General features: G+C 37.5%; 1 protein-coding gene across 7 annotated transcripts; it reads left to right on the forward strand.

The window, feature by feature from the left end:
• Window positions 1–375: 375 nt before the first annotated feature.
• Window positions 376–13,498, forward strand: LOC306866003 (uncharacterized protein). Of its 7 annotated transcripts, XM_079410938.1 has the most exons (16): window positions 376–506; window positions 1,231–1,270; window positions 7,151–7,343; window positions 7,891–8,009; window positions 8,140–8,205; window positions 8,393–8,437; window positions 8,525–8,579; window positions 9,127–9,273; window positions 9,399–9,446; window positions 9,662–9,767; window positions 10,044–10,139; window positions 10,419–10,537; window positions 10,971–11,131; window positions 11,802–11,818; window positions 12,824–12,918; window positions 13,273–13,465. In XM_079410938.1, the coding sequence occupies exons 8-16, from the start codon at window positions 9,156–9,158 to the stop codon at window positions 13,380–13,382; spliced, it is 870 nt and encodes a 289-aa protein (XP_079267064.1). In that variant the 5' UTR covers window positions 376–506; window positions 1,231–1,270; window positions 7,151–7,343; window positions 7,891–8,009; window positions 8,140–8,205; window positions 8,393–8,437; window positions 8,525–8,579; window positions 9,127–9,155; the 3' UTR covers window positions 13,383–13,465. The 7 variants fall into 7 exon arrangements, 3 of the variants coding, with proteins under 3 accessions (XP_079267064.1, XP_079267065.1, XP_079267063.1); XR_013783917.1 differs by having other exon boundaries at window positions 8,525–9,273; window positions 9,677–9,767; window positions 11,802–11,870; window positions 13,273–13,498; XR_013783918.1 differs by lacking the exon at window positions 376–506 and having other exon boundaries at window positions 688–1,270; window positions 9,677–9,767; window positions 11,802–11,870; window positions 13,273–13,498.
• Window positions 13,499–21,085: the final 7,587 nt, after the last annotated feature.

The following is a 21,085-nucleotide window of genomic DNA, read 5'->3' on the forward strand; positions in this document are numbered from 1 at the left end:
TAAAGCTCTCTTTTTATGGTGCTTGAAATTAAAATGTATGTAGATGTGATGTCAAAATCTAAAAATAGTAAAGCAATTAAAGTAATTAATGCTCCTTTAACATTTTAACATAATATAAATAAAATATAATGAATGGTGCTGACCTAAAATATAAATTGCATTGTAATCCTATGGAATTTTTATAATGTATATCTATTTTTTTTAATGTTCTTCTTGTTGAGGCATGTGAATTATTTTTGTTATATGAGATATGGCACATACTGTTGTTGACAATATAAAAGCATAAAAAAGGCCCTTTTTTACTGAGAGCAATACAAGGACTTGATTGGAGGACGACGGTTGTCCATCACACAATTAAAGGCGGTGACTAGAACTGGATTCTATTGGCTCTGACGGTTCCAGACAATTGCGCATGCATGAAGTGGGTCTGCGTCTTCATCTTCAGGCTAGAAGATTCTCTGACACTGGACCGTTTTGAACGGAATCTGGCGGTAACAGCTCAAACGGTAAGCCACATTTCATAACTAGAAAATTCCTTAATACATTTTGAGAGTTTCTGACTCTGGCCCACATATTAATACGTATTGTGTTTATTAATATTGTGTGTATGGGCAGACGTTTAACCGCCGTTCTGTGTGTGTGTTTGCACGTGCATGTGGGAAGTGGTTAATTTAACCGCGAAGCGCCGTTGTGTGTGGGTATGCGGGTAACTTAGACTAGTTTGACTGCGAACCGCCGTTCTGTGTACAGGCAGACTAACGTTAACGTTAACTTTTAAAGCGAACCGCCGTTAATTGTGTGCTAACGCGGTGCGTGTGTGTGTATGGAGCGGGCAGACTAACGTTACTTTGACCGCGAACCGCCGTTGTACGGGCAGACGTTAACGTTTAACCGCGAACCGCCGTTGTGTGCTAGCTTAACGTTAACCAACCATCGGTGTGTGTGTGTGTACAGAGCGGGCAGACTACTTTGACCGCGAACCGCCGTTGTACGGGCAGACGTTAACGTTTATCCGCGAACCGCCGTTGTGTGCTAGCTTAACCTTAACCAAACCATCGGTGTGTGTGTACGGGCAGACTAGTTTAACCGGCGGTTTGTTCTGTGTGCTAGGGAGTGTGTGTGCTAGGGTGTTAGGGATGTCTCTGTTAGTTGAACGTGGCACATTGAGACACTTTTCATACACAAACTTCAAAAATAATGTTGAGATTTCATTCTTCTTCCTCTTTACAGATATTTTATGAAGTACACGACCTGAAAGTCTCCTTCAAAGGTGAGTTGTCCCATACCTAACCCAACCATCAATCTGAATCTGAAAGTAACTGTTATAAAACTAAAATCATTTACATTTTTGTAAAATTTGAATACAGGTTGATGTGGAAGATATTATTAAAAAAATGATGAGCACAGCTTGATCTTACGTTTTTTTATTTTTTTAAATTGAATGATTTTCTTTAAAACATTTGCTTAAATTATTTAGTTTTTATATTTTCACTCCCAGATGTATCACAAAAAATGGAGACGACAAAATGCACAATTACGGGCATTGGTGGAGTCTAGTGATTCAGATGAGAATCCAGGTCCCTCAAATGAGAATGAGAATCCTGGCCTCTCTTTTGCTGATAGTCCAACAGACATGCAGACACACGAGCTGTCTGATACAGGAGAAGACGAGTATCGAGATGATCATCACCCGCCAGACAGTGATGGTGAAAGTGATTCAGAAATTGGAACTTTGTCTGAGGAGGAATCAAGTGATCTAAGAAGTGATTTGGCAAAATGGGCTGTAAAAAATAAGGCAACGCGCACATCGGTTGATGAGCTGCTCTTGGTGTTACGTAAACATGGCCACCGGCTGCCAAAAGATGCCAGAACCCTTTTAGGAACTCCACCTGAAATAGAAGTCAGGGATCTATGTGGTGGCAAATTCCTTTACTTCGGTGTGGAGATGGGACTTTTGAAAATGTGCTCGCAGTATCCCGATTTCTTTTCATCAGAAAATGAGTTGCTGCTAAATTTCAGTGTAGATGGTGTGCCATTGTTTAAATCATCCAATGTACAAATGTGGCCTATTCTTTGTAGTGTGAAAAAGTTTGAGCCGTTTATCGTTGCATTATTTTGTGGAACTGCAAAGCCAAACAGCGTTACTGATTACACGTCTAGTTTTTTAACAGAACTGAAGGCACTCCAACAACATGGGGTTGAGTTCCAAAATGGAACATTAAATGTAAAAGTGAATGCTTTTATTTGTGATGCCCCAGCGAGAGCATTCCTAAAATGCATCAAGTCCCACAATGCCTACAGCAGCTGTGAGCGGTGCACCATTGAAGGACATTATGTAAGTCACAGAGTTGTATTCAACTACCAGTCGCAGGAGAAGATTGATGCAAGAACAGAAGATGACTTCATTAAACAGGCATATCCCATCCACCAAACTGGTTGCTCACCCCTGATCGCTGCAGGCTTGCAGTGCATACAACCGTTTGTGCTAGACTATATGCATGTTGTCTGCCTAGGGGTTGTCAGACGATTGCTGAACTTTCTAAAACGCTTGTGTGTGGCGTGCGTGAAAAGTCTGTGTTGTGCTCTGTTTGTTTTCGGCTGATTTAGAAGTTTGTGTTGGTCCCTATATACATTATATATATATATATATAATTTTATTATTCAACTTTATCTTAAAACTACTTTTAAAATGTGGACATATCCTGCACTTGTTTACCTACTTGGTTGTCTGGCGCTGAGGATTCCCATGGACAGTGGGCCTTTTATCGCGGAAGACAGAAGAGATGAATCTGTGCCGTATTTGTGGATTATTATCCCGAGGGCGGCGACTTCCCCGGAACCGGTTGGTGGAGTTATTATTACGAGGATTCAGAAGTATGAGATGTGCACCGTGTATCGGACGCTCTTCATCCAGAGAGTTGAACCGAGAGGGTTGCGGTGCCTGTGGGCTTGGGGAAACAGAAAGTTGTCTCCCTATGCGATATCTATCTGCAGTGACGGTTCGTCAGCCGGCTCAGCGAGGAGAAACTGGTTCGTTTTCCTTTTGCTATTAACTTCGGGCAATATCCATCCTAATCCAGGCCCAGCACAGCTTCAAACTCCTGATGAATTTAAGTCCAGTAATGGTTTGCGTTTTTTTCATCTTAACGTCCGTAGTCTGGTGAATAAAATTGACTTCATAAGAATATGGGCTGATTCAACGAACGCCGACATAATTGTTCTTTCGGAAACATGGTTAAACAAATCAGTCTTGGACTCTATGATACATATTGAGGGTTACCATGTTTTTAGATCGGACCGTATTAAGAAGGGTGGTGGAGTTGCAGTTTATATTAAGTCTAAGTTAAACTGCACTTGTATTCTGTCCATCAGTAAACCAAAATGTTTTGAACTTTTGGCAATTAAATTACACTTTTTAAATGGTCCTGATATTATCGTCGTCGGATGTTATCGTCCACCCTCGGCTTCATGTGAAGCCATCACTTCACTTACGGACTTTTTTCATAACTGGACTAATTCAGAGATGATTTTACTTAGGGACTTAAACTGGGACTGGTTTTCTCATGTATCTGATCCCTTCAAAAGTATTTGTGACTCTTTTTGCTTGGAGCAATTGATCCATCTTCCCACCCGGTTAAATCATAAAAATTCTGCTAAATCCACGTTACTTGATGTTATTTTAACTAATGCTCCTCATAGATTTTCTGCAGTGGGTGTTTTTTGCAACGATATTAGTGATCATTGTCCTGTGGTTTGCGTGAGAAACTGCAGGACTTCAAAGGGTAAACCTTGCCTTATTTTGAAAAGGCAATTTAAATATTTTAATCAGCAAGCTTTTTTGCAAGATATCTATAATAGTGATTTATATAATGTTTCACAGATACCTGATGTTGATTTAGCCTGGGATTTTTTTAAAAGTACTTTTTTGACTATATGTGATAAACATGCACCTTTTAAAAGATTTAGAGTGCGAAATAGAGATAATCCCTGGTTTAAAGAAGCCATATCTTCACTTATAAAAAAAAGAGATGCTGCATGGGCTAAAGCAAAGAAAACTAATAGTCAAATGGACTGGATAAATTATAGAACACTAAGAAATAATTGCACAAAATTAGTAAAAAGATCTAAGTGTGATTATTATTTAAATATGATAAATGAGAATATTAATGATCCATCTTCTTTCTGGAAACTGACTAAATCAGTTTCTGGTCAAAAAACTTTTACCAGTCTACCCGATTATTTAAAATTAAATGAGAATATAATTAAGGATAAAGAGAATATTGTAAATGCTTTTAATAAACATTTTATTTCGGGGGGAGAGACCCACAATTGTAGTAATTTAAGGAAACAAGAAAATGTGGAAGCCACTTCATGTTATATTACTCAGAGCCAGCAGTTTAATTTTATTCCTATTTTAGCTACTCAAGTTCATAAAGTTCTATCTAATTTGGATATAAAAAAATCAGCAGGGCCGGATAAAATAGAACCTTATTTTTTAAAAATTTCTGCACATCTTATAACAGAGCCCATTACATCTATTTTTAACTTGAGTTTAACCTCAAATGTTATTCCTCGTGCATGGAAATCCGCATCAGTCTTACCTTTGTTAAAAGCTGGTGATCCATCAGTTTTGGATAATTATCGGCCAATTAGTAGGTTATCGGTGTTGGCAAAAGTATTTGAATCTTTTGTCAATGATCAAATGAAATTGTTTCTAACCGAAAATAAAATATTAAATGAATTTCAGTCAGGCTTTAGATCAGGTCATAGTACTATTACAGCCGCTATGCTGGTTACAAATGATATTGTTAAATATCTAGATAGTAAACAACATTGTGCAGCATTATTTGTAGATCTTTCTAAAGCATTTGACTCTGTAGATCATAAACTTTTATTACAGAGATTAAGTTGTATAGGTTTTAGTGAAATGACTCTAAATTGGTTCAATAATTATCTAACAGAAAGATCTCAATGTGTCTCAGTCGAAAACTTTATTTCAAATGAATTAAAAATAATAAAAGGTGTTCCACAGGGTTCGATTTTAGCCCCAGTTTTATTTTCTATTTATATTAATGACATTGGTTGTGGGATAACCTCAGCTAGAATTCATTTATATGCTGATGACACAATTATATATACAGTAGCACATTCGGTGAATCAAGCCATTGAGCTCTTGCAAGAATCTTTTCAGTTATTGCAATTATCATTATCCAACTTAAAACTGGTTTTAAACTCAAAGAAAACAAAATACATGCTTTTCACTCGTCGCACTGAAACAGTTCGTCCTATTTTAACTTTACTAGGAGAATCTATTGAAAGAGTAAATTGTTATAAATACTTGGGTATATGGTTGGATGACAAACTAGGATTTCAGATACATATCGAAAAACTTTTAAAAAAGCTTAGATTAAAGTTGGGTTTTCTTTTTCGTTTAAAGAAATGTTTTCCTTTTAAAGCAAGAAAGAGAATTATACAGAGTTGTTTCCTTTCAGTATTAGATTATGGTGATGTGATCTATATGCATGCAAGTTTATCTTCACTTAAAAAGTTGGACTATGTATATCATGCTGCTTTACGTTTTGTGACGAGTGCCTCTTCACGCACCCATCATTGTATATTGTATGAACTGGTGGGATGGTCCTCTTTGTTTCAAAGAAGGAAAGTGCACATGTTGCTGTTTATTGTCAAGGCATTGTTGGGGAAATTACCTACTTATATTTGCAGTCTTTTATCTTTTTACACTTGTAACTACAGTACTAGATCCTCTGCTAAACTTCTTTTAAATGTTCCAAGAGTACATTCTGAGTTAGGCAAAACTGCCTTCTCTTATTTTGCTCCTTCATTATGGAACAAGCTGCAGAGTATTATTATGCTGGAATCACTTCCCTCTGTAAATATTTTAAAAAACCTTTTATGGTCTACTCTGAAGGAAACATGTACTTGCTATAAGTAAATTACATATTTGTAATCAGCTGGATATAGGGCAAATGATTTTGTTTGTTTTATGTTTTTGAAATTGTTTTATTGTGAAACTTTTTGTGCTGCCATTTTTGGCCAGGACTCCCTGGAAGAAGAGATTTTGTATCTCAATGGGACTTTCCTGGTAAAATAAAGGTAAAATAAAAATAAAAAATAAAACGGGGACCTAGACAGTGTAGGCTGTCTTCAAGTCAAATTGGAGAAATTTCAGCAAAACTCTTGTCCCTCAGTGGAAAGCTGCCAAGAGAATTTGCCCGACAGCCACGAAGTCTAACTGATCTGGACAGATGGAAAGCGACGGAATTCAGGCAGTTTTTAATCTATACTGGACCGGTTGTTCTCCGAGGCATTCTGCAAGACAATTTTTACCATCACTTTTTGACACTGTCAGTTGCCATGTCCATACTGTTGGACTCCAATGGCATTACACGGATGTCATCCATTGGCTATGCTGAAGAGCTTTAAGTATATTTTTATAGAACATCTACCAAGCTCTACAGCCCAATCTTTCCATCCTATAATGTCCATGCCCTGATCCACTTGTCTGAAGATGCAAGGCACTTTGAAACATCTTTGAATGACATCTCTGCCTTTCAGTTTGAAAACCACCTGCAAAAACTAAAAAAGTGTGTCAGAAATGCAAAAAACCCAATTGCACAACTATCGAAGAGGATAGCAGAAATGGACAATGCAAAAATTCCTATCTCACCAGCAGCACATGGGACATTTGTGTCAACTAAGAAGAAGGACTCCTGTTTTTTTTTGGGACATGCCTTTGCCTTGGTAAAGGAAAGAAGGCCGGAAAAGACATGTGTGTGTGATGTACAGTCTCAACACTTTGGACAGTTTTTTCACCAGTCCATGCGATTCAAAACTGATTAACATTGCTGTACTGCGTAATGAAAGAGAGAACCAAAAACGAGAGCTGATTGAGGAGAAAAAACTGAAGCACAAGGCAGTTTGTCTACCATACAAAAGTGGCTACGTATTTATGCCATTGCTTCATGGCTGTGAAAGGAACTAACCAGCCTAGGATAAGTGACAAGAAGATGAGAGTCCACTAATAGCTGTTCATCTTTTAATGTTAGAAGTTTTTAGTTACAAATGATGGTCATTCACTTTAACTTTTGGATAGCATTGTTCGGAGTTGTCTCATTTGTTTTTTCTATAGACCAGAACAATGTGGACCAGAGCGGTGTGGAGAGAGGAGACCATGGAGATGGAGGAAGTGATACCATCATGTTGGGTTAAGAATGGTGGTGTATTGTGGCCTACACAAGGAGCTGCGAGAGCGTTGAAGGCCTGCAAAGAGCCAGAAGAGTCATGGACAAAATTCCCGTTAATAAAAATTAAGATTCAGTCAGGTATGTGTTTTGTAAGGCAAAGACTTTTGTCATACAGTATATGAACATAAGGCAAATTTCAAATCGTCAACGCATACCTATGGACATTTCTCATTTTTTCTATTTTACATGAACATTTAAGTGTATCTATCTGTCTCTTATGTATGTTTGGTAATTTCTAGCCTGCTATAATGTCAGTTTTACTTGTTTATTTTGGTGAGACTCTTATTTTTTGGTTTTATCTCAAACAACAACAAATAGCTATACAATTAAAAGTAACTAAAGCAGAAGCACAACACAAACGGTCTCATCCAGAAAAAAACAACAAAATATATTTGAGAGGAGGAAGCAAAAAGCTTATTTAGTCCTGCATGCCCCTTCCTCACAAAATCGTATCATGCAATAGTCATTCAATAGCCTGTTTATTGTTGGCATGCAAGATGATATCCGCTTATAGAAATTAAACAAGTATTTTATAATAGCCAAACCTGCATTTTTGCCTAGTTGCTTTTGTATATTAAGACTTACTCATTTGTATGCATTTTACCATTGCTGTATGTACTTTCAGATGACAAGAATGAATGCGAGAAGTATGATTTTACTACAACTGCTGAATTGAGTGGCTCAGAAGAGGAGTTACCGACGAAGAGGAGGCCCAAAAAAAAAAAGTATCCGACTACCAAATTGGTATGTACCCTAGTGCACTTTTACTAATTTGATCATTTGTAAGACTTTTTTTTTTTTTTTTTTTTTTCAGTGTTGCAGAATATTACATTTGTAATTGTCTATCAAATATTTATTGACTTTTTCCTTTAAGATGAACCATCTGTCAATGTAGACAGTCAAAAAGAATCTTCTCCAGGTCTTATGATAAAGAGTACAGGTATGTAATAAAAAAAATAGGTTTTCATTTATTTTCATACCTCTGTCACAACAATGAGGTTGGAGTAGGGTTTTCTAACCTTTTTTAATTCAATTAATGTCAATTCAAACTAAGACAGTCAACACAGGTATGCCTATTTGTTTGAAAGATGACTATTGTCTTACAGAATGCTTATTACTAATTTTAGGTGAAAAGGCTACCAAGAAGATTCAAACATTTATTCCTTGTGAAGGTAGGTGTTAATTTACAGGAACCAATGCACTGAAGGCAATGTCTACATGGCCCCAAGGGCTACATCATTGTAACATTGTATTTTTAGAGTAAACCAACAAAAGGATCTCCTTGTGCACAGCAAGTGTGATCGTCAGGTGCAGGTAAGTAAAACAGTGAAATAAACCACCGCATGCTGAAAAATTTACAGAATCTTTAACACGTTTCGCCTGTAGCTCCCTCTGATTGTTGTTCACTCAGAACAAAGATTCAGTAAAGTTATTTTTTTTTTAGTGTGCGGTGGTCAAATTTATCTGTTTTGCTTTCATTGTATTTTTAGAGTTTGTAATAACAAAAGTGTTTGTTGGAATGAAAAAGGGGTCAAAAGGGGGCAGTGACACCTTGGTGGTGGGTCATGTCACACAATCATGTCATATGAAGATGGGGGTGGGCTCAGTATGAATCATAGTAGAGATGTAATGGTTCTTACTGTAAACTCACAAAGTCACACTATTCGGTAAATATTGCACAACTACTAACACAACAAAAAGAAGCCACATTTGGCAAATACAAGTAATGAGAATCAAGCCAAGAAAAGAATAACAAACGTTATGCACATTAAGAACACATCATTGTAGCATTTTAATCACCGCCACCAATTAGTCACTACAGTTTTGAAAGTACTTTATGACTGTTGACTATTTATTACAGATGACTTTGTTCTTCCAACTCCTCCCAAAATGAACAATGCACAGTCTGGTAAATATGGCACAACTACGAACACAATGAAAAGACGCCACATCCTGCATCCTGCAAATACAAGTAATGAGAATCAAGCCAAGAAACGGCTAACAAAAGGTATGCACATCAAGAGCACATTGTAGCATTTGAATCACCACCGTGGCTATGTCAGTATCGGGCCAATTAGTCACTACAGGTACTAGTTAAGTGGTTTGTTTTTTAATGACTGTCACTTATTACAGATGACTTTGTTCTTCCAACTCCTCCCAAAATGACAGATGCACAGTTTGGTAGGTGGTTGTGTGAAACCAATTTTGTCTTTGATTGGATGAAATATTTTGAAGTTTAGTATGCCAGAACTGAAAGGTTACAACTTGAATTGAATGCCACAAAATATAATTTTCAATTGTCTTTTATGTTAATTTAAACTGTTAATGTTTCTTATGTTGACTAACCAAATACGTGTAAAGTAATTTTGAATTATTGACGCATTAACCACTCCCAGTGTCTAAAAACACAGAAAGAACCCAAATGGACATCCCCTCAAGACCTCAATCCTTGGCACACAGTGGTAGCAGCAGTCCCTCTGAGTCTCTTTCTAATGCTCGAAGGTATTTAATTTAAATATGATCAAAAGTGCAATATTGTCAGTATAAACAAAGCACTGTTATTATTAGATTTTATTTGGTATGGACATCACAATTAAACTGGACAAACCAGATGCACTGATTGAGTGCTTTAGCACTTCCAAATGTAAGAAAATGTTTGATGTACTGATCCAGTAAAAATAAAATTGCAACACAATAATTCTCACTACTTAGAATTATACTTCGTTTGCAATACCTGCTGTAGCAATTTCCATTTATTACTATTTATTTTTAAACCAGATCATTCAGCCCTAGGCCTGGCCAAGAGAGTCTGTCCAGATCCCTTTCTCAGAGACGGCGTAGGGGTTCCTCAGGGTCTTCCACTCATGGACGGAGGTATTTAATTTAAATATGATCAAAAGTACAATATTGACAGTATAAATAAAGCACTGTAAAGCAGCAGTCTGAACTACACATCTTCCAGATGTAAGAAAACGTTTGGCACAGACCTCAACAAATGTCATGTTCATATTATTATTATTATTATTATTATTTTTATTTTTTTGTAAATAGAAATTGCGACCCAAAATGATAATTCCCACTACTCAGAATTATACTTCATTTGCAAAACCTGCTGTAGCAATTTCCATTTATTACTATTTATTTTTAAACCAGATCATTCAGCCGTAGGCCTGGCCAAGAGAGTCTGTCCAGATCCCTTTCTCAGAGACGGCGTGAGGGTTCCTCAGGGTCAAACAAATTGAGGAGGGAAGACTTCCCGATGTCTGAAAAAAGTAAAGTTATTCTCTTAATTTTGCTGACGAATAATTAGGAGTCTTCCAGTGTCCCTAGCTGTCCCCAAAGTTTTAGTTGAATCAGACTCAACAGTTCAATATGACACTTTGCTGATTTTTCACATGAGCACATGGTAACACATGTATGTTTTTTTTACAAGCAAAAAAATTGCTCCTATTTATTTTGTGAATTTGTGTTCAAGTGAAAATTGTCTATTAAATACAAGTTACTTTTAAGGGGTCTTATTTTAAGTGTATAGATTTATTTTGAATAGAAATTAGACATTTGACTAGAAATATCACAAATATTCTTGGTAAAATTGAGTTTTTGCAGTGCATTTTTCTTTATTGGGCAAATGAAAACTGATTTTGTTGTGTAGAGCGTACTCACTACATTATAAAAATAATAATTGGTCGCTTCTTTTTTGACTAGAATTTCAGAAGAGAGTTCTTCAGCTCCTTGTTGATATCAAGGATAGAATTCACATTGCCACCTCTGCTGGAACAGCATATGAATTAAATCCTGCAAACACTTTAGAAGAGCTCAAAGCTTTAGAGAATCGCCTGGAGGACATTAATGAGGGAGCAGAACTGGTAAGTTTTAACCCTCAGGTGGTATTGGGGTCTGAGTATCAGGCTAGTGAAACATGGTTTCACAACTCTAATGTACATGGAAAGATTCACAGAGATATTATGCCTCTCCCTGATTGGGTGCAAGACAAACACTCAAACTGATCTAATAAGTATAGCTTCATGGGGCATTTCACATTTTGATGAAGAGACAACAGCAGAGACAGAAAAGACAAAGAGCGGCCTATAAAGAGTGGCCTATAGAGCGTGCACAGTATGTTTTGATCCGGGTAATGTTTTTACAGCAGGAAGTGCCTCTGGCTTCATGCTCTTCTGAGGTGTGTGTTATGCTAGTAGCAGCTAATGTACCACTGTAGTAGTAATGTAGCAGGACAAGTGCTATAAAAAAAAAAAAAAAAAGCAATAAGTTACATTTGTAAAGTGCTGGCAGTTCCATTATGACAATTGGCTTGTAGTTCACTTTGAAATAAAATTTTGTTTTAGCTTACCTCAAGGGCATCCCAGATGTAGGTGTCTTTGTTTCCGCAGTGGTTTCACTTGCTAAAACATAACAATTTTATTTCAAAGTGAACTATACCTTTCACCTTGGTGACCTTGTCCTCATGTGCCTGCTTTAAGTCTGGGCTCTACTGACCACTTTTTCTGGTTTTAATTTCTTGTTGTTCCTTTTTAGAGTAAACATCTGAAGAGGTTAGGAGGGGTTGATGCTGCAGACCATGTGAAGAAGTCAATGGCTGCTTAAGTATCTTTGTTCCGTTTTTGCATTAGTTTATAGTTGGGGTGTAACGGTCCGTGTATTCGTATTGAACCGTTGGCTTTCGGTTCGGTGTTAGGTACGCATTTTCAAACCGAACAGTTATTTCAAATAAGCGCGTCGCGAGCTCGCTCATAATGTAAGAGACACTGGCGCGACCATAACATCAAATGGCAAACGTAATGTAAGTGGAACGAAACTGAGCTACTCGTGACGGACCGTTTATCAGTTTGGACCAAAGCAGCGCGAGCCGATCTTGTACTACACAGCGCTAAGAGGTAAAGAAACCACTCTCATTTGAATTCGCCACTGAAGTAATAACATCGTTGCGAGATCTAGTGAGAGTCACATTTCTTCGTTATTAATGGATCAAACAGTGCTGACGTGGAAACCAGGAAGAAACATTGTGCCATGGATTTACTGTAGTAAAACTAACAGTAACTTTGGAAGTTTGGCAGGAATAGTAGGCTACAATGCTTTCAAGTAACGTTACTTCGGTTTTATTTATACATTATGAATAACATTGCTGCCCTCAAATGCTAATCTGAACTAAAATAAACATTTATAAGTAAAAAAATATTACATTTCATTTTTTACAAGGAGCTGTTTTGTTTTACATGCTCCTAAGAGTCAATTATAGCTCCATCATTGCTCAAAGTAAAAAAAATATCATACTTTATGATGTTAGTTTTAATAAAAAAAGAATGAAAAAAAAAATCAAGGACATTTCTCTGGCATTTCTTTTTGCTGTATCGAAAACCGATATGTAACCAATATTATTAACCGAACTGTGAAGTGTTATCGTTTTGAACCGAACCGTGAATTTTGTGAACCGTTACACCCCATAGTGATGTTCCCTGTCATATACTGCCATGCGCTACATTTTCATAATGATCTTGATTGCAATATAATACTCTAATATAAATGTTTTACCATGGCAGAACTATGACAAATAAAATGATGGCTATAATGAGCCTCAGAGGAAGGAGTGGGAAGGTGTCCTTTATGAAGACCCGTCTTTATAAGATCATCTGTGGTGAGTTTGCTTTAACATAGTAGTTTTGTAACAATGTTTTAAATAATATAGAATATAGTAAGCAGAATAATAATTCATAAGAAATCATTTTAGTTGGAGGACTCTACAGAGCATACTGTAATATTATATATAATACTCCATTCTGGGCTCTAGACTAACTTCTCTACCGGCAGTACTGGTTACTACCAACTGCCTTTTGTTGCTCACCCAAGCACATGATTATCAATGACCTTGCATGTTGATAAATACTAATTTATATAGTTGAAACATTGGCAATGCTACAAGTTGATATTTGCAAAATATTTGACAGGTTAGCGTTTGCTAATACTGATTTTTTATTTATTTTTTTCTCAGACGTGGTGTTCAGCTCTTTTGATACATCAACAACAAAAATAAATGAACACATGGCCAAATATTTCAAATATGCACCAGAGAGGATGGGTGGCGGTGGCAGAAAGAAATGAAAGCTAACCAGCCGTGTTCAATGTGGCCCAATGTTTGGGCCGTTCTTCTAGTTCGACACGTGTTTGAGTGAAATGTTGGCACACTTGCCGTAATAAAGCATGTTTCTTTCATCATCAGTGAAATGTCTTTATTAATCTTCTTCCTGGTCTTGCTTTTACCAATTGGCTTCGTCCTACCTGACTCTGCGTGTCCACAGACTTAGTGTTTATGTATCCATTTCAAGGTGTTTGTTCTTGCTGTTGAAAACATCAATACTTTAGTGAAAACAGTTTAACAAAATAAACTGTTAAAAAGCAGGACTTTAGTGACATTGAAATTTTAACGTTGATTGGATTTGCAAAATCTAAACTAAAATCAATGTTGGCAAATTCACCTATGTTGAGAAACGTGACGTTGGAATGACGTTGCTATTTCAACGTTGATTAGATTTGCAAAATCTAAACAAAATCCAACGGTTATCCAACACTGACACCTGACGTTGATTCAACGCTGACTCTACGTTAAAATGCCAGCTGGGTAGATCTTTATCACTGTCCCAGCAGATCTCAAAAATAATGGTAAAATAAGTACAAAAAGGCATTACATTTATCTGCTTTGTTTACAGCAGTAACCAAGGAAACGCTATATCATGGCTGGTTCATAAGTTCTATCTGCTGTTAGAGAGTGAATTTGAGCCTCATTCAGGCCTGCTGTTTTTGTTTCATGCAGATATGTAAGTAAGTAATTTTAATTTTAATTTTATTTGTCACATACATAATCATACAGAGTATAACCAGCAGTGAAATGTAGGTATTATAGAAAAGATGCAGCTTGACATGAGGAGAGGGGGGAGAAAAAAAATAATTCACAGACTATATTCTTATGAGAGTACAGTGTGAGAACAGAAAAAACACCCCAGCAACAAAAAGCACATAGTAACAGACTTGCAACGGGGGATGGGGGCCGGGGGGGGGGTTAATCCAGTTCCGACAAGTCCTGCAGCCATTTCCGGCGCCGGTCAGACCCGCCTATCAGAATGGCGGTACGAAGCGGCGAAGGCATTGGATGGGGGTTTGGGAGGTGAGTGCGTATCTGTATGTGTGTGTGAATGTATGTGTGGCCTGGGAAGTTGGCACGCTGGCATTCGAATCAAGTTGCCTCAGTCCGCAGATTGTGAAAGCGACACAGCAGGTTGCCATGGAGACAGCCTTGATCAGGACCCCAACCGAGTCAACAACAGCAGGTGTCTGGAAGGGGGGAGGAACGCAAGAGAGTCTAACTGCAGTGCTCTTCCTGGGGAAATTTTCCAGCTTCGACCTTGTCCGAGGTTGCGCTGGTTAGGAGAGCCAAAGAAGATAAGATTGTTTGGTCTTGGGGCGAGTAGCCGCATTCCAATTTCACAGCTACTCTCTTAGTCCATTTCTGGTCTCCAAATCATCAATTTTCCTTTAACCGTGAGCTTCTCCGTGATGGTATACATATTGCGGTTAATAGTCTCCGACAGTGCTGACCGCTCTGCCCACTACTTAATGACGGGCAGCCTTGAGGCTTTGGACAGCTGTTCCGTCTCCTGAATTCTAAAAATAACAGAGCAAAGCCTAATCCAATCAGCAGAAAACCCGTTATCGTGGTTCCGAATAGGTAGATGTCTTCAATGTCCTCCACGGAAAGAGCTGCCAGACACACTACCTGCGTCCATCGTGTAGCCAGCTGCGAACGTTCCGTCAGGGCAGTCAGGTTCCCCGATCCCAGGCTTCTCATCGAGATGGTGTCAATTTCGTTGAGAGACCAGTTGATCAAATCCATATTTTTCAGTTTGGAGTGCAGTGCAGAAAGAGTCTCTCAGGTGAGACGACACGAGACGAAGAGGCAAGCAGGGAAAGATAGGGAAGGGAGGGAGAGAAAAAATGCGACCGCCTTCGCTGAGAGCCAAAAGAGAATAAAACCTAAAACCTAAAGTCAGACCATTCTGTTTTTGTTTTAAATCCTGAAATTATACAATCACATTCAAATGAAAAACAACTGCTTGTGCAAAATATGTGTATCATCTTTGTTTGGATCATGATTAAAATGCAGTGGTTGCCTCTAATTTCAAATGGCTACAGGCATTTTTTAAGGCCAGTTTGTTTGTTATAATTAAATAGCCAATACATTTTCTTTAAAAAAATGTGTCAGAATCAGCCAATTTGTTAGGTAAAAAAAAAAAAAAGAAAAGAAAAGAAAAGAAAATCTGATTTTGAATCAGCTATGATCAGTACATCACTAAGTAATATACTAAATCAAAGGCCTCAAATTGGAAGTACAATCTGGGATGTATATTTCTATCAATTCTTCAATAGGTAGATCTTGTCTTTCATAAAGGCAGAGGTCAGGGATCTTGGACAATTTTTAAGTAAAACCAAAAAAGTCCGGAAAGTTGACAAAGAGAATCCAATCAGAGAAATGCAATGAAAATATATGCTTTCTCATTTATTTATTCAAAGAATTTATCTAATTTTAAATATCTGTGACTGGCAAAAGTATGTGAATGTCTACAACTAGTAGTTAATTTAAAGGTGAAATTAGTCCATCTGTTCAGAGGTGTTTTCAAACACTGTGATGACTAAAAGGTGTCCGTGTCTGCCCTGTTTTACTTAAAGAAGAGGGATCTATTAAAGGCTGATCAAGTTTGTAGAAGTGAATCATGGCATGAACAAATGAGATCCTTGAGGACCTCAGAAAAAGAGTTAGGCTGGAAAAGGTTATAAAACCATCTCTAATCAGTTTGCACTTCCCAAATCCACAGTCAGACAGATTTTTGTACAAATGGAGTATATTCAAGACCACTGTTACCCTCCCCAGGAGTGGTCAACCAACAAAGATCAGTCCGAAAGCAAGAGGTATAATAGTCTGTGAGGTTGCAAAGGACCCCGGGGTAACTTACTGTGGCATAAAAGATGTAGGTGTTCAGATTACAGAGTTATCACTAATAGCGACTACGCCACCCCTGGCGAAACACCTGGGGAAATACTAAGCAAAGAAAAGCACGCAAGCTTGTTCACTCCCACAAATGACCAAATACGAAGAGGCGTGGATACAGAGCAATGAAATTTTATTAAATCAGAAATAAAATTGAAACCAGGGCGAAGAACACAATAAAATGACGACAAGTGACCCAGAATCGCAACAATAAAGAAAGACAATCACAATCAATTAAATCAAATCAGAAAGATCTACTAACTGAGCTGGGGTACCCCGAAGAGTGGGCAGGCGAAGCACTGGGCATTACAATAACCCATGGTGAACCAGCCCTTGGTGAATTAAATCTCACAAACATCCACACACTCTGGTGGAATTACACTGCAAGCAAAAACCTACACCCCACACTTTGGACAAAAAGGGAGAGCTTCTACGCCAGCCCGCCCACTCTGGCTCACCCCGCTCCTAAAGGAAAAGAGGAAAAAAATAATAATTACAGCCAGAGTCGATATGACTACAAAACACTGAATTAAATGGACTTCAATAACATCAATAACAAAATCAACACATCAAGACAAGAAAAATACAAAATAAATCTCTAAATTAACAAACTACCACTAATAATAGCAATTGTTATTACAAAAAATAATTCACACACACACACACAATTCAAAAAAATTAAACTCCAATCAGAAACACAGAAACATCAAACAGGCAAAAACACCAATGGAATACGTTTCCACAAAAACAGTGAAAGTAAACAATAAGAAAAACCAAAGCAAAACAGCAATGTCGGAGCTAGGCCACGTCACAGAGCATGTCACCCTTGCGAGGCTAAAATACACCAAAAAGGCAAATTAAAAATGCATACCTTTTTGAATGCCCGTAGGGATATAAATCATTTTACATACCCTCAACTGGACTTCATAAAATATCCAGCAAACCAATCCCTTATACTGATCACTGAACGGAAAAAGAGCACGTCATACAAAAGCGCCACCAACTCATTCATATCAAGTACCCACACTAATACAATTACGTTACGCACCAAGTAGAGGAGCAGTCGTCACTCAACATATATCTGCAGTGGTTTTCTTTCCAAACAGGCAATATAACAGGATCGCTGGGGAAACCAACCCTCTTAGGCGGTCAGATAACCTCCACAGAGCTGCACAAAACCTGGTTAGATCCACGATACACATACAGACCATGAACTAAACACCAAGCGCACACCTACCTCAGACTCAGAGCGGCGGGATTCCGGAAGCAAACAGTGATGCAGTGACAATAACGTGGCATACCTCAATTCAGGGGGATGCCCCTTATATACACAGCGGTATCACTCAATTAACCTCCCAAGTTGCAACTTTCCCGCGAACTGGCATTCACCACATTACAAACAACTAAAGGCCTTTCTCACACTGGCTAATGTTAGAGTTTATGAGTACACCATCAAGTGAACACTGAACAACCATCAGTGCGTTTAAGTACTGAGTAATATTAATTAACTACATGTACTTACTATATGGTTCAGGTTAGGATTGGTTCAGGTTAGGATTAGGGTTGGTTTAGGGTTACTTGCATGCAATTATGCATAATTTATTGTTATTATGTAACGTGACACCTTAAAATAAAGTGTTGCCAACTCTGCTCTCCAAAAAGAAAATCAAAAAAAAAAAAAAAACCTTTCCCTCTATCTTTCTCTCCACCTACTAGCTTGTACTTATTTGAACAATGACTGAGACTTGGTGTTATGAGCACTTCCTCTGTCTGACTGCCTCTTCAAGATTAATCGCTTTTTGTATTCCCCAATTGTAAGTCGCTTTGGATAAAAGCGTCTGCCAAATGACTAAATGTAAATTGGTGGTCTGCAGTTTGCTAAAGATCATGTGGACAAACCAGAGGGATATTGGAGAAATGTTGTGTGGACGGATGACACCAAAAGAGGACTATCTGGTTTAAATGAGAAGCATTTTGTTTGGAAAAGAAAAAACACTGCATTCCAGCATAAGAATCTTATCCCACCTGTGAAACATGGTGATGGTAGTATCATGGCGTGGGCCTGTTTTGCTACATCCAGGCCAGGACAACTTGCTATCATTGATGGAACAATTCATTATGAATTATAACAACAAATTATAAAGGATAATGTCAGGACATTTGTCCAAGAACTGAGTTTCAAGAGGAGAAAATGGATCATGCAGCAAGAAAACGACCCAAGCACACAAGTAGCTCTACTGATTAAAGAACAACAAAGTTAATGTTTTGGAATTGCAACTTCAGAGTCAGACCTAAATCCAATTAAAATGCAGTGGAAGGACCTTAGCAAGCAGTTCATAGGAGGAAAACCACCAACATCACAGAGTTAAAGTGGTTCTGTATGAGAAATGGGCTAAAAGATGTTGTGCAGGACTGATCAGCAGTTACAAGAAAAGTTAAGCTGCAGTTATTGGCGGTCACATCAGATACTGAAAGCAAAGATTCACATAGTTTTGCCAGATATATAGCAAATAATTTTTTTTCTCAATAAATGAGAAAGTATATATTTCTGTCTCCTTTATTTGGTTGGATTTGTTTTTGTGTACTTTAAAACAAACAAGCAGACAAAATAATTGCACTGTTATGGTCACTGGCCATATATTAAACATGCTATTTTCATTCCTCACTGTATAATGCGCCTTCTATTTATACTCACTGTGTAATGCAAATTCAGTTTATACTTCCTTTGCACCTTATGTTGTATTTACAGTCATTTGCATTGAGCTGGTCTCTACCCTTCTACCTCATAACTTGTACTATATGTTATAAAGCTTAATATACACAATTAATTTTTTTATTTATTATACTTTGTTATTTGCACTTCTGGTTGAATGCTAACTGCATTTCATTGGCCCTGTACTTGTACTCTGCACAATGGCAATAAAGTTGAATCTAATCTTGAATTAAAAAAAAAAAAAAAAATTAATAATGTTTTAGGTAGGTTTATGCAGCGATTTAGAAAAGTTGAAGGGTTCACAAACTTTCCAGCACCACTGTATGTACTAAGTAAATAAGTGAAGGGATAAATCAAACAGTTATGTTATTCTAGAGATAATATAAAATATTAATATATTCATATATATATATACACACACACACACACACACACACACACACACACAGTGGGTAAAATAAGTACTGAATACACAATTTTTCTCAGTAAATATTTTTCTAAAGGTGCTGTTCCACAAAAGTTGTTTTGAGCTCTTCTGTCGCTTGATCTTTCGTTGAGGTGCGTTAATCCATTAAATCACTGATAATACAAAACCATGATCCGCACTCACATGAAACAGTCTTTTCTTTTCATTCTACCTTTATCACCAATGGGACAAGGGCACAAACGTTTCGGCTCAAAGGCCTTCGATCCTCAGTGTGTATCTAAAGGTGCTGTTGACATGAAATTTTTACCAGATGTCAATAACAACCCAAATTAATTGACACAGGGAAAAAGTATTGAACTACTGAAATTTATTTAATACTTTGTACAAAAGCCTTTGTTGGTAATGACAGCTTCAAAACGCCTCCTGTAGGAGAAACTAGTAGCATTCATTGCTCAGGTGTGATTTTGGCCCATTCCACACAAACAGTCTTCAGATCATCAAGGTTTTGTGGCCTCTTCTATGAACTCTGATCTTTAGTTCTTATTTTATATTGGATTCAAGTCAGGTGATTGGCTGGCCATTCCAGCAGCTTTATTTTCTTTCTCTGAAACCAGTCGAGAGTTTCCTTGGCTGTGTTTGGGAACATTGTCACCCTTGTTTCATCTTCATCATCCTGGTACTGTAGGTGTTGGGACTGAAGCAGCTAATATTAATTTCCACTGACGAGGGGCAGGATTTCTTTCTAATTACTGGTAGATTTCAGCTGGTGTCCAACATGTGTTCAATACTTTTTCTGTGTCATTACATTTTATTACACATAACTTAATTTCTGAACTTATTTGTTTTGTTTTATTATACTATATGTGTATGTATGGATTATAGATTACTCGGGTTGTTACCAACATCTGGTGAAAATTCAAGTCAACAGCACCTTTAGAAATATATTTACTGAGAAAAATGATGATGTGTTCAATAATCATTTTACCTGCTGTGTGCGTGTATGCATGTAGGGTTAATAATAGCTCAGTGAATAAAACAACTTACAGGTGTTATGACCACCTTGGCACGGTGAGGTGCATGTTTAAGGGTTTCCCCAATACATGCATCAATTTCAATTTCGGTGATTTTTGGAAATTGGCTGGCACAAGCACCTAGAAAAAAAGGTACCATAATAAATGTGAAATTCTCAAATAGGTCTATGCAATGTACAGGACAACATTCTATGAAATCTAATTATTCTCGTTGATTGAAATGCTAATTCATCCATGTGAAATGGTGATTAAATTATGTTTTTAAAAAGTTAAACATTGCAGCAGTGTATTTGTACAGACATGGTTTATAATTTGCTTTTAAAAGTTGCATGAATAAGTAAGAGAGAGAGGCTTTGAAAAGCTTACTTAAAACAATATGGTGGAGAGATGTCCCCATGAAGGGCAGCTTTCCTTTTCTTCCTTTCAAGCTGTAATTTGACCAGGCCTCATTGGTCGCTAGTTTCCAGAGGATTCTTCTCACTGCATCCCCAATGCTGCTGCCTCCCAACAAGCTCAAAAATTGGATCTATGCAACATATAAAAATAAATATTAAGTACGGGTGTGCCAAACCACCACAGAGCCGCTCTTTAGTG

This window comes from Barbus barbus (genome assembly GCF_936440315.1).
Source record: "Barbus barbus genome assembly, chromosome: 47".
Lineage (NCBI taxonomy): Eukaryota > Metazoa > Chordata > Actinopteri > Cypriniformes > Cyprinidae > Barbus > Barbus barbus.

Bases quoted from the DNA above. Each gene is read 5' to 3' on its own strand.
- LOC306866003 (XM_079410937.1), top strand. From the start codon at position 1,499: ATGTATCACAAAAAATGGAGACGACAAAATGCACAATTACGGGCATTG.